The 14,001-nt window shown below is 39.4% G+C and overlaps 1 protein-coding gene across 4 annotated transcripts; it reads right to left on the bottom strand.

Moving 5' to 3' along the window:
• Positions 1 to 558: 558 nt before the first annotated feature.
• LOC122307171 (polypyrimidine tract-binding protein homolog 3-like) lies at positions 559 to 13,646 on the bottom strand. Of its 4 annotated transcripts, none has more exons than XM_043119857.1 (15): positions 13,469 to 13,646; positions 12,943 to 13,011; positions 12,769 to 12,840; positions 12,568 to 12,644; positions 12,297 to 12,375; positions 10,716 to 10,869; positions 10,369 to 10,433; positions 10,192 to 10,241; positions 10,069 to 10,110; positions 9,905 to 9,956; positions 9,749 to 9,802; positions 9,637 to 9,654; positions 8,459 to 8,566; positions 8,233 to 8,376; positions 559 to 1,292 (listed from the first exon to the last, which is right to left on the bottom strand). In XM_043119857.1, the coding sequence occupies exons 2-15, from the start codon at positions 12,997 to 12,999 to the stop codon at positions 903 to 905; spliced, it is 1,362 nt and encodes a 453-aa protein (XP_042975791.1). In that variant the 5' UTR covers positions 13,000 to 13,011; positions 13,469 to 13,646; the 3' UTR covers positions 559 to 902. The 4 variants fall into 4 exon arrangements, with proteins under 4 accessions (XP_042975791.1, XP_042975789.1, XP_042975788.1 ...); XM_043119855.1 differs by having other exon boundaries at positions 9,637 to 9,650; positions 9,745 to 9,802; positions 13,364 to 13,645; XM_043119854.1 differs by having other exon boundaries at positions 9,637 to 9,650; positions 9,745 to 9,802; positions 13,469 to 13,644.
• Positions 13,647 to 14,001: the final 355 nt, after the last annotated feature.

The following is a 14,001-nucleotide window of genomic DNA, read 5'->3' as shown; positions in this document are numbered from 1 at the left end:
TGTTTTTCTTTCCTTGTGTATTTAGTTTTGGGTGTTGAATTTTGGGCGGGCCTCTAAATAGTATGCATTGTGTTTAGGGGTACGAACACGTGGTACTCCTATCTTATTACATAATTCTGTCATTAAAAATCGTACCATGTATTCAAACAGTTTTAATGCCATGAAACTTTTTTTGATAAGATACCTGATAATTTATCATCACATTGAGTGGCCAAAAATCTATAAGACAGCTGATATCATCCATTGCCATTGGTGAACAACAAAAATTGTCTGCCGCCGATGGCACAAAACTTTCTATAGGCAAGCCGGTCTGGCATGCTATTGCCCCTGATCACATGCTATTGCCCCCACCATTCTATATGTTATTTTAATTTTTAATTATTGAAGACTATTTGTTTATGTTTTACTTGTGGGTGAATCATACGATGATAGTACAAAAAGATGATAAATAGATTTTTTTTCTTTTGGATAAAATTTCCTAATAAGAAAAATATAGAAAAACATTGGAACAGAATGTATAGCTCCCAATGCTACGAAATGGAAATAAAAATCCCATGCTAAGCAAAGTAAAAGAAGTTTTAAACGGAAATTTCAACAATCTTCAAGTTACCCACAAATGGAGAGTAGGAAATCTCTTGCCAGATCACCCCTTTTCCCCAAATACAAAGGAGGAAAGAGAGAACAAATCCAGAAATGAATACATAAATGTTGAACAGAAAACAATAAAATTATATAAATTTTGGAAAATATGGGAGAGAATAAAAGGAGGGACAAACATTATTCTAACCTTCCCAAGTGGTTACATTACAGTTGCAATGAAAGGTAAAAAGAGAACAGTATGACCATAGAATTGTACATAACCGTCCTCAAAGGAAGCTGCCTCTTGCTTTCATGCAGGATTCCTAGATAGACTGCAATTGGGAGAAGGAGATTCGGATAACTGATCCATCAATAGAGGTGGCATGCTTGCAGACAAGTGCCTCGGCGGCTTCCTCTTCAGTCTCAAACAGAACTAAGGCTTGTTTCTTCCCATTTGCCTCAAAGATTTTGGTGTTAACAATAGTCCCATGCTCCTCCAGGTGTGTCACCAAGTCATCATCCGTAATTTCCTGAGGGAGGGTGGACAGGTGTATCATCTTGGTTGGTGAACAGCAATACCGGTAGTTTTTGGCAGCATTACGGTTAAAGCGGTTAAGGTTTGAATTGGAGTAATCATGGGTGTCTGGGGCTGGTGTTATATTTGGATACTTGGAGAAGTTTACCTCCAGCTGTTTCCCAAAGAGCAATGCTCCCTAAGTCAAAATAGAAAACTCAACTTAATCCTTAATTATCAGGAATGTAACCTATCAAGCAAGATTTTATCTTTATATCCTTAAAGCACCATAATCAAACGTAAATACCATTAAACAAATTTTTGAAAAAAACAAACATAATTGCAATGATAAAAGAATACAAGGATAATCACCTTAAAGAGTTAATCCTAACACAAATTGGATGGTGCTTTTCCGAGAAGCCATTGATCAACATTTGAAAAGAAACAGATAAACAGAAGGCCACCAGTTTCAAATAAAAGGATTCTTTTGGGTTGATCAAGGAGAGGTGAACATTTGTGCAAGATAGGGAGCAAACTTTCCCCAAAAAATCCCCAAAGAAAATTCTTTCAATTGACCAATAAATAATCATTTTTCAACTTAAAAAAGAAGTGGACATGATGGAACAATTAAGGACAAACACCTATTTCAATCTAGGGGATGAAAAGAAAATCAATATTTTATATCAGTGGGGCTATAGTCGGTGATAACAATGTCTGTTACAGAAGTTCCAATAAAAAAAGGAAATGCCCTAGCTTTGGGTGCAGTTTGAACATTATACTGCTCAATATGTTCACAAATAATATTACAAATCTTGTCCGTTCAAATGGTTTGGAAAACTACAGTTTCTGAATTTGTCCTTTATGTTTTAGTAGAAAGTAGCTATGAAGTCCTCAAATAATATAAAAAGTCACAATCAGATCCCTTGCCAGCCAGATGTTTAAGAAATATTAAGAAAACAATTTTCATTGCTATGACATACACCACGTGGACAACTATGGTGAACAACTTGACATTGCTTTTTTTTTAATAAGTATAAAAGTATGTGTAACAAGGGTATCGGATAGAATGGATGAAAACTTGACATTGTTTTTTTTTTGATAAATAAACAAATTGTATTGATCAATGGCAAAACCAGTATTACAACTCTTAACGCCCTAACTAGGTAGGCACATTAGAGATAAGAAAATCATGCATGGCCATGCCATTAAAATCCACAGCAATGGCCCAGCTACAAAGTGTTCTAAAAAATAACAGTTTAAGCTTCTCCACTGATCTTTCTTGGTCCTCAAAGGTCCTCTCATTTCGCTCCTACCATACACACCACATAATGCATAGAGAGATCATCTTCTAGATAGCTTTGATTGGTTTTCTGCCCCTTATATTTGACCAGCTGGCCAGCGCCGCCTCCACTGTTTTAGGCATCACCCAAGCCATATCCAGTCGCGAGAATACCTCATTCCAGAGTACCCTTACCGTATCACAGTGTAAAAGGAGATGGTCTACCGACTCTCCCCCTCTTCTGCGCATGCCACACCAGTCGGCGATAATGATTCTCCTTTTCATCAGATTATCTGTAGTAACTATCTTTTCCAGGGAAAGAATGATACTTTAGGAGGAGCCTTATTTCTCCAGATTTTTCTCCCAAGGACGTAGAGAAGTGGGCTCATTGGTGAGGGCCTTATAGAAAGATCGAACTGAAAAATTACCTTTGTCTGTTAGAGTCCACCACAACACATCCTCTTGTTGGCTATTTGGTCTTATAGAGTATAAGAGGCTATAGAATTCTGCGAAAATACTTAATTCCCAATGTTGTGCAGCCCCTACTAAAATTAATGTCCCAAAGAATCTGGCCCCCCTCTAAACTCCATGACGTCTGCCACTGAAGCTTCCTTATCTCTGGCCAACTGGAACAAGGGAGGGTACATGTCTTTCAAAGCTCTACTAGCACACCATACATCGCTCCAGAATTTGATCCTTGATCCCGTGTCCATACAAAGCTTAACATGCCGGTTAAAGACCCACCATCCTCTTCTTATATGTTTCCATAACCCCACTCTATAAGCTCCCCTTACTTCTCTAGTACACCACTCCTCCCATAGACCACCATACTTCTTCTCAACCACCAATTTCCATAGAGAGTCATGTTCCTTGGCAAATCTCCACATCCATTTGCCTAATAGCGCACGATTGAAAGTCCTTAGGTTTCGAACCCCTAAGCCTCCCCCTGATAAAGGACGACACACCTGCTCCTACTTAACCAAGTGGAACTTGAACTCTTCCCCCAAGCCCGCCCATAAGAAATCGTGTTGGAGCTTCTCAATACGTGTTGCCACACTTGCTGGAATTGGGAAAAGAGATAGGAAATAGGTAGGTAAGTTAGAGAGTGTCCTCTTTATCAATGTAATCCTTCCACCTTTTGACAAGTACAACATCTTCCACCCCGCCAATCTCCGTTCTATTTTTTCGATTACTGAATCCCAAACCGCGAACAGTCTCGAGGCACTCCCTAAAGGAAGTCCCAAGTAAGTCATAGGGAATGAAGATATCTTACATCCCATCATTCTCGCTAGGTGGCGAATATTAGAGACTTCCCCAATCGGCACCAACTCTGATTTTTCCAAATTCACCTTTAGCCCAGAGACGGTCTCGAAGCAAAATGGTAAAGTCTTTAACACTTGCATCTGATTTTGCTTGGCTTCACACAAAATAAGTGTATCATCTGCAAATAGTAGATGAGAAATGATAATAGTATCCCTGTCCGGATTACCGATCTGGAACCCTTTTAAGAGCCGATTTTCAACCAAAACCGAGAGCATCCTACTTAGGGCCTCCATGACTATCACAAACAGTAAAGGTGACAATGGGTCCCCTTGTCGCAATCCACGTGAACTCTAGAAGAAACCAACTGGAACACCATTTATCAACACAGAATACTTTACCGTGGATATACACCAGTGTATCCATACCCTCCACCATTCCCCAAAAACACATCGCCTTAGCAAATGTAAAAAGAAGTCCCAGTTCACATGATCATAAGCCTTTTCCATGTCTAGTTTACACATGATCCTTGACTTTCCGTCCTTCAGTCTACTATCAAGGCATTCATTGGCAATTAGCACTGCATCCAAGATTTGTCTGCCTTTTACAAAGGCATTCTGGGTTTCGTAATAAGTTGCCCCATAACCTCACTCAGTCTGTTTGCAAGAACTTTTGAAATTATCTTATACAACTCATTCACTAGACTGATAGGTCGGAACTCCTTTAAATCCATAGCCCCCACCTTCTTGGGTATCAGTGCAAGAAAAGTGGTGTTTAGACTCTTCTCAAATTTTCCAGCCATGAAAAACTCTTGAAAAACCTTCAAAAGGTCCTCCTTTATTACTTCCCAACGATCTTGAAAAAAGCCCATAGAGAAACCGTCCAGTCCTGGAGCTTTATCCCTGGCCATCTTCCTTACTACCTCAAAAACCTCCAACTCCTCGAACTCCCTTTCCAAGCGAGAAGCATCATTTGATCCAATAGTGTCAAATTCCATCCCATTTAGGGGAGGCCGCCAACCCTCCTGCTCTGTCAGTAGGTTCTCATAAAAATCAACTACATGGTTGTGGAGTACCTGCTCATCACTGCACTCCACATCGCCCACTATCAGCTTCTCAATATTATTATTTCTCCTATGAGAATTTGCAATTCTGTGAAAGAAACTTGTGCTTCAATCTCCTTCCCGCAGCTACAGTGCCCTGGACTTTTGCCGCCAGGACATCTCTTCTAACAGAATCAACCTCTCAATCTCAGTGACCAACTCTGATCTCCTGTCTTGTTCTTCCTGCGTGAGTGGTTGTACCTCTTCTAGCCTCTCAATCTCCTGGAATTCCAACAGCTTGGCTTTCCTGTTTACTCCAACATTGCCAAAAGACTCCAAGTTCCATTCTTTTAGGTCTCTTTTTAGGGCTTTCAATTTACCTGCAAAAATGAAACTAGGAGTACCTTGAAATTGATAAGAAGACCACCACTGATTGACCCTTTCCACGAACCCTTCCAATTTTAACCACATGTTCTCAAATTTAAACGGCCGACAACCATTATGAACTCCTCCGCAGTCGATTAGAATAGGCCAATGGTCTGAGCCAATATGGGGCAATCGTTTCTACCAAACATCCGGGAAGTGACTTCCCCATTCTGGAGAAATTAAGAACCGATCCAATCTGGACCAGGACTGATTGTTTGACCAAGTCGCGATGCCCCCAGCAAGTGGCAAATCCACCAAGTTCAGATAAAAAACAAACTCCGAAAAATCCTCCATGGCTGGTCTCAGTCTTCTAGTGCCCGAGACTTCACTTGGGAATCTTACCACGTTGAAATTTCCCCCTATACACCATGGAAGTCCCCACCAGGAGTGAATCCCTGCTAGTTCCTCCCACATAAGTTTTCTTGCCGGATCTAGATTAGGGCCATAAACACCTGCAAAAGCCCATAAGAAATTATCGGAGACACACTTAAACGAGCATTCTACCAAATACTGCCCAATGCAATCCTTCACTTTCTCTACCACCCGTCAATCCCACATTACCACGACCCCTCCTGATGCCCCATTTGATGCCAAGAAAGACCAATCCACATGACTATTCCTCCATAGGCTCCTCACAAATTTCCTATCAATCAACTTCAGCTTCGTCTCTTGCAAGCACACAATATCCGCCTTCCACTCCCGAAGCAGATTCCTAGCCCGTAAACGCTTATTTGCCTCATTTACGGACGTTCCATGACACAATTTTAGGCTTCATTGAGGAACAAACAGCCCCTTCCCTTTCACCCTTCCCCTACTAGCACCACTCTCTGTGTTCATCGACCAATTCAATCTTTTAAGCTCCCTATGCTTCTTCGTTTCGCCTTTAATTTTTTGTTTGTGGCCCGCTTCGATTGCTGTAAATAGAGCCATAAATTGCTCCTCATAACCTTCACATTTAATCCCCACAAGTTTTTGAATTTCCCTCACCTTGTGGAAGACTCAATCTGAAATTTCTGGTTGCGCTGGTAATCAATAGTTCAAAGGCACCGGTTCCTCCATCCTACTGATCTGAAAGCCCAGTAAATCTCCTTCTGCTGGTAAGTCATCCAGCCCTAACTGTCGACAGCCATTTGGGAAGGTGAGATCTTTAGACTCTTCTTCCACTGATAGCTCTAAGTCCTCCAAATGTTCCCCCTCTTCTTCCACAGCCACCAAATGTGTGATGGAAGCCTCCATCGAGCCCAAATACAGTGGTTCTGAGCCCTATCAGGCTCCTCTGTCCTTCCTGAGCTTGAAAAGAGCCGTCCTGATGTAAGCATTGGCTCGATGCTAGGCACGGCGACGTCATCTTCTCACTCTGGGCTGCCGGGCTCTCGTCAAGGGTCTCCGATATCACTGTCGGTGAGTTCTGTGTCATTGCCGTGACCATAACGGCCGATAGCTGCCTCGGTGAAGCCTCTGCATCCTCAGAGGAGTCGCAGGATATCGGGTTGAGGAAACCCGACAGTGGACCCGGATCTGGGTCTTCAGCAAAGGACCTGGGCTGAGGGGGCCCAGGCCCAAAACGAGGAGCGCAGGATACTGGGTTGAGGAAACCTGGCAGTGGACCCTGATCTGGGTCTTCAGCAGAGGACCTGTGCTGAGGGGGCCCAGGCCCAAAATGAGGCCCTCCACTCGTGGAGGCCTTGTTCCCTTTTGTTAATGAAGGAACTGGGTTCCGGGGACCCAGGCCCGTATCTTGTAAAGGCTCCAGCCCTAAGTGAGGCCCGACCTTATTGGTTTCATTAAACCCCTCACTCTGAAACGCTACCGTATCAGACCTCTCCCTTTCATCCTCCCATCTCCTTCCTTTTTCCTTAACCATCCCGACATGCCTTCTGACTTCCTCCAACTCCTCCTACAACTTCCTCAACTGCCCCTGTAGCTCCAGCAGGCGTTTACTAGACACCCACGTCTCCTGTCCAACTAGCCTGCCAGACTCTACATTTCGGGAATGGCGTGGGGCTCTAAGTCCTCCCCCCCCCCCCCCCCCCAGCGACGTGGCTTGCAACACCGACGGGCCCCCTCTGCGCCATCGGTCCCGTTGTGAGGACCTCCTTGAAGGTTCTGGCCACTGTATTTGAAATTTTGAAGGCCTTTCCCCTCTATTTCTCTACCCTCCTCTGCCTATTCCATGCCCATTTCCACTTGTCTGAACCATCTCTATAGCCAGATTCTTCACTTTCCTCCATCCCCATCCATCTTCACCTTCTGGAAAACAGAGCAACCTGGTTCTTCCTTCCTTTTCGTATTCAGCAATCGACAAATATCGCCCACGCCTATTCGAGCAGCGTTGAGCAACAAAACTATGATAACCCTTTCTGATTACTGAATACACCTCCTTCCTTCCCCCTTCAAGCAGTCCTCCAACACTTTTACTATCCACAGTGTTGTGTTTCGACCCACCAGCAAATCATACCTCTCCTTCCATCCATATTCTGAAAAACGTAGGTTATTACCTTCCTTAGTGAGGGTAAACAACTTGGACTCAACTACTACTTCACGTGAAGCTACCATAGCACCACCAAGAAAACTACTAAAAAACTACACCGGAAAACACCCTCACCACTGTGAAAAGTTACGTGTGTACGGAGAGAAAATATGCATACAACTTGCCCAGCCAAAAACCCTATTACAAGTTTTCCTCAACTTCTACATCTCTTCTTTGTATACATATGGTTGATAAAAGCTCGAACAATATAAAATAGGGTGCATCTAAAATCTTATAAATGATATTGTAATTCCAAATAGCTGAAAACATAATTATACACTTACCATACTCACATAAGATGTATAGATGATGGGCCAGCAATGGCAGCAAAGCATAAAGATTTTCACGATCAATAAATGTGTACTTGACATTTTTAGGTTGAAAAAAATGTCAAGATATGAAAAACTACAATTAAGTAAATGTGATTATATGTTTAAGTGGACTGCTGTTGCCATATCAGCTGTCACATAAGAAATTCATGTGGCATATCATCAAATTTTGTTGGTCAAACTAACAGGACCTAAACTGTGATTTTTTGAATTTGATTGTAATTGAAATTCTGCTTTGGATTACAATGAACATATGGGAAAAATAAATCTAACCTTCAAGAAGTGCACAGCCAACTCTGCCTGGAATCCATCTCCCATTTGAATAAGGGCGTGATCTGGTTTACTACGGAGAAGCTTAATCCTCACAATGTTTCCATAAAGGGAAAATAAATTGAACAACTTATCCTCATCAATTTTCTGAAAAAGGAATGTTTTCATAGCATTAATGAACTACAAAAGAAGGAATGGATGGGAAACAAATGCAAGTAACATCACTTACATCAGGATTTAGGTTAGAGACCAAGACAGTGCACCTGTCATTTGTGCCACTTATTCCAGGAGGCAGGCTCCCACTAAAGGCAGCTGTGATGGCTGCAGCATCTCCCATCTAGAATGATACAATGCAAAAGGTTTATCGATAAATAACTATAAGTGAATGAATAGAATCACATCTATAAGGTGTTCAGCAAAAACAATGAAAGTGGTCATCAGAAAAGTATTAGAATTGGTAACTGCGAGGTTATCTACATTTTTTTTGTCCCTATATCTATATATTACTGGGCACTCGTGTGCCAGAGTTGACCAGTCAAAGTCCGTTCAAAATTTGTTGACAAAAATTTAAACATTTCAACAACAACCATTTTGAGCTTTCTTAGTTGAGACCCAATAAAAATATGTTTGGATTGAGAAAGTTATTGAGAGATGATTTTATTGGGGATTGAAAAAGTGGTGGGGCCCACTGGAAATATGTTTGGAAAGAATTTTTGTGAGAGGTTTTTTTGAGTTTTGTGAAAGTTGTTTTAGGTTTTTGTTTGCCGTGGAAGTCGAGGCAAGATGTTTTGATAGTTGTTGTATTAGTGTAAAGATGTTTCAATTGATGCTAACAAAATTTTGAAAAGTTTTTAAAAATTTCTTTATTCCCAAACATGCATCAATAAGCCATCTGGGGGAGTGCGTTTGTCTCGTATGGAATTGAATGTAATTAAAAACAGGCATGGGCGCTGTGCCTACGATGATATTCTGAAAACCTTGACAAAATATCTACAATTAAATTTATGAAAAAATATATCAAGTCTCTGAGAGTTTGACATTTTTTACATACAAGCTTATGTTCAACTTATGCATGGCGGACGGAGCATTGGAATGGTGACCAAAACATTGAAAACAAAATACTGAAATTACACATACCTTGCCTCTAAGAATTCATGAGAAAAAATAAAAATAAAATATCTATAATGAATATAAAACTGGGAATGGCATTTTACAAGTTTGTCATGTATACGACTTCTTACTATGATATACTAATCTTTTAACTCTCAAACTTGTGGAAAAAGAGGGTTATCATCTTAAAATAGTAACCGTTTGTACTCATAAACAAAACAATTAGTTAGTAAAACCACTCAGATATGAACGGAACAACCTGGAAAAGGCCAAGAGAAAAGCTTGATCAACACAAACCTGTGGAAATGCTACTGCAACGGATAATATGTATTAGATCTATCAGTAATTTGAAAGTTGTATAATATATAGGTGGCAAAACAAAGAGTAAGGACCACGAAAATGCACCTGCCCTAGTTGCAGGAGGTTGAAGACCATACATGCCCCCCGCATCACCATACCCTGACTATCATCAGAAACATAAAGAGATAAGTTGTGGAAACCAAAATGTGAAAACAATCATGATGTTACAAGTTATTTTATCAAATATATCAACAGAAGAATATACTTGGGAGGATCTGCCCTTTTGTTCTGAAGGTAGAGCTGGGTTTGTGAAATCCCTGCACATTGAATAAAATCAGAACAAGGAAAAATTTAGCTACAAATGTTAATTAGCCAGGACAGCTTGAGGTTAATACAAAGCAGAATGAAGCTAAGATGCTTTACACACACCTGGAGCGCTCATTATTGTAGTTCACCTGTAGCTCAGAAAGGCTGATTTTATAATAAACAAAAACATAAGACTCAATACTGTAAAGAAAACTGAAAAGAGATTGTTAAAATGATAGCACTTACTTTGAAAACTGAATATCCAGCTGACAACAGCCATCATATATATTTCGTCCCTACAAAGGAGTTGCCCAAGTTTAGAATCTTTAATCAGAATAAACTCTTGCTCAACCAATCCGGGGGGGTGGGAGAGGAGGGCAAAACCAACTTTCAAGAAAAGCAAGCACTCATCAGCCCACTCACCTGAAGTGCATCAATTGCAGAAAGGGCACTCTGGTGTGACTGGTACTGGATAAGGGCTTGAAAACCTACAAATTTGCAGACCAATGGAGCAGTATTTAATACATTTGTGAAAGATCTTTTTCTGTCATGAGTCCTTGCATAAGGTCAGAGAAATCTTCAAGAATATGCTAAGCTGATACAGTCAATGTGTTAAAGTTCCAGTACTCTATATCCAAAACATCAACACTATCTTCCCCACAGCACAAAAAATATATACAATGAGAGAGAGAGAGAGAGAGAGAGAGAGAGAGAGAGAGAGAGAGAGAGAGAGAGAGAGAGAGAGAGAGAGAAGACTTGAAGAAGCTGACCAGCTGACTTCTGAAATGTGACAATCTTCTCCACAAAACCATAAGGAGAAAACACTTGATGAAGCACTTCCACTGTCATTGGATATAGCATGTGATGAATAGTGACTAAGAGAATTCGATTAGGCGGTGCATCCTGAAAGTTCCTCGTGATATACCGGCAGAGACAAGAGAGAGAGAGGGCTAAATATATCAAGAAATAGAAATTGAAAAGATCTAAGAGATGATAAAAGTTACTTTATTACTTACTGATTTGCATTTACAAAATTAACAAAATAATATTATAATTCATATGTTTATGCATGTTTGGATATGTTTCCAAGACAATTGCCACAGCTAGGAAGGTGGTCTTTTGGAGAAAAGAAACAATGAACCATTATCTAGAAAGATCATTTGGACAAAAAGTTGACCGAAAGAACATTCTATATAAAAAATTCACACCACACACCTTTCTTTTTTACAGGTAAAATTTTATTAAAATTGCAGGTGGGTATTACATAGCGACATCGGTAACATGCAAGGGAAACACCTATAATCTAACCTACACATGATGTTGGTAATATGCAAGAGAAACACCTACAACCTAAATTACACATGCAGAAACACATATTTGTCTATATAAGTTGTAGGTTGAATAATAGAATTGTCAGAGCAAGTACCAGTGGTTCTCACATGAAGTCATACAGGCTAAAGGGCATAGACTAATTGAGCCAAGTATCTGAGTGTAAGATATTTACACAAATAGTTACATATTACAATATGGTTAAACTCCAACTTGAGCCACTTCATCCTCTTCTTTGAAAGCTTGGCGTCTATCATTTTCCCTCCCTCCCTCCCCTGCTAGGTATTGACATCTTTTGATGACGAGGAACCCAGAGACAGTGCAAAAGCAACATTCATTTACCCGGGTAAACAACAGATCCATGTGATGCTATGAGTTGACATCTAGCTTAGTAATAAAAAATATATGGTAAATCAAACAATGTATCAATTACTACATACCTCTAGAGTGGTTTCACATCTTAACAAATAGGCAACAGATTTAGTAGATGGATGGTTATGAAGAACAATTCAATTAGCTAGCAAGATAGAGAGCTCACTCATAACGAAGTTAGTTTCCAATTTCAAACTTATATAGAGTCATACATATTGATAAAGCATGTAAAACATTACTTTTTTTTTTATAATATTAGGCACCATATGAACAGGGTCTTATTTAAAAGGAAAAAGTTGTGTATATGGGCTATGCCTCTTTCCAATCAATAAAACTTCATTCTTGGTTATCAAAAAATATATCTATGTGCAGCTTCCACACCCATTTTTAATGGAATGGTATCAAAGTATATATGTCCATAAAATCATTCAAGGAATTTCTCATGCATTTGATCATCCTCTCAACAAAAACAGGTAAAGACATACAGATCGATGAAGATCTATATCATTAAATAATTCTTTAAACAGAAGTCTATATTTAGACTTTCTAGGCAAGTCTCGCTACTGCATGAGTACATGTGCCAGCGAAAAATATTATTGGTCTAAGAGCACCCACAAAAATAGAACGATATTCAAAATTTAAGCACCAACCTGGTTGCGCCCTTGAGGGTTCTGATCCACTGTAGTCAGTTCTTGATGTGAAGAGAACTGAATGTAAACATTTCTCCCCCTAACATAACCAAACACCCATTTAATTTTCCACTATAACATTAAATGAGAAAAAAAAATAACAAACACTTTGACGTTTAATCCCCATGCCACCCAACCATGTGACCCGACAAAGGGGTCTCCCCAAAAGGAGTCTCCTATTGTCACAGTATGCATACAAGAAAAATAGAAATTGTGACAGAAAACACTCTACCGAACACTAGGTTGAATATTTGCGTAGTATTGCATTACATTGACAGCGGATCCCACATCCTGCATCTGGATAAGAGCCTGTATTAAAATGATAAGATAAAACTAACACAAATTAGGTTTTTCCATTGTCATAGCCTTCTACGCAGATATCCACTGAAGCATTAATTTTTCCCAAAGAAGTATTAGAGCCAAAAGTAATAACCTGGTTCTTTGCACGAAGCATCACTGATTTAGTAACAACCCCAAAAGGTTGAACCAGTTGAAGCAAATCATTCTGGAAAATCGAAAGAAGATACAAATAGACGAATGAAACTAAACAATACGATACAGAAACAATACAAAAGCAGAGAGAACTTTCTTTGCAATGCGAGAGTACCTCAGTTATCTCGTAACCCACGTTTCGAACATGAAGAACCTTTGAAGGCTCTGTCATCTTAGTCAATAACTGTGATAAATCACCAAACTTGTTAAACATATTTTGATGTCGTAAAGAAAACAGAATAATAATTTGACACTAACAGAACTATATAAGAAAAGCATTAGCCCCTGACTGGCTACCAAGAAAAACTGAACGAAAAAAGTACAAAAATCGTGCAATTTTTTTAATGCTTTTGGACACAACTCTAGTTTTCCGTTGATTTGAAACTTAAAGCTCAGGTTTCTTCGATATTTTCTCAGCAGCCGAACTATAAGTTAATCGAAAAAGAAAAGAACAGAAATTTATCTGATACAGAAGAACAAAACATAAATAAAAATTCATAAAATAAAACCCAAAAGCTTGTAGGGAATGGGCATACTAATCTCACAAAGAATCGAATGAAACGCAAATTGAAGCTTCAACGTAATGCTAAAATAACATATTTGGGAGAAGGTTGGAGAAAAAGCCGATCACATTAGCTTACAGTGAAACTGGCGGGCTTGACAGCTTTGAAGTTGATCTCTTTGAATTTATGTATCTGAGATAAGTGTCTCAGCTGTGGCTGGCGTGCATCTGAGAAAGGGAGAGAACGGTTCGGAGCCCTAGATTTGGAATTTAATGTTGTTCGTACAACGAACCAAAAAGGTTCTGGTCGTTAATGTAATTTTACCTGTCCCCTCGCGATTAGGGAATATGAAACATGACAAAACAAAGAACACATTTTCACCTGGTGTTGTTCCTTTTGTCCATATTATGATGAGACGAGGTGGATAAAAATTAAAATTTGAATTAAATTTTATAAAAATTAAATTATTTATTTTATTTTGTATGAAAATTTAAAAAAATTATAATAATTAGATAAGATAATAATAGTTGTGAAAATAAATGAGACTTATCTTAGTAGCAATTACGCATGCACCATATCTTGATCAGTTGTATAAACTAAACTTTTTATACTTCAAATTTTACATTCACGCTTTAGGGTATTAAATCAAAGAGTTCATTTTTTTTTAATTG

This window comes from Carya illinoinensis, chromosome 4 (assembly GCF_018687715.1).
Source record: "Carya illinoinensis cultivar Pawnee chromosome 4, C.illinoinensisPawnee_v1, whole genome shotgun sequence".
NCBI classification, from domain to species: domain Eukaryota; kingdom Viridiplantae; phylum Streptophyta; class Magnoliopsida; order Fagales; family Juglandaceae; genus Carya; species Carya illinoinensis.
This window is presented reverse-complemented; position numbering and strand designations above follow the sequence as displayed.

Excerpts from the sequence above, each read along its gene's own strand:
- LOC122307171 (XM_043119857.1), bottom strand. The coding sequence starts at position 12,999 with ATGACAGAGCCTTCAAAGGTTCTTCATGTTCGAAACGTGGGTTACGAG. Across the intron at positions 12,645-12,768 it reads TGCTTCGTGCAAAGAACCAG|GCTCTTATCCAGATGCAGGA; the intron begins GTTATTACTTTT and ends ATTTTAATACAG. Across the intron at positions 9,957-10,068 it reads TACAATAATGAGCGCTCCAG|GGATTTCACAAACCCAGCTC; the intron begins GTGTGTGTAAAG and ends TTCAATGTGCAG.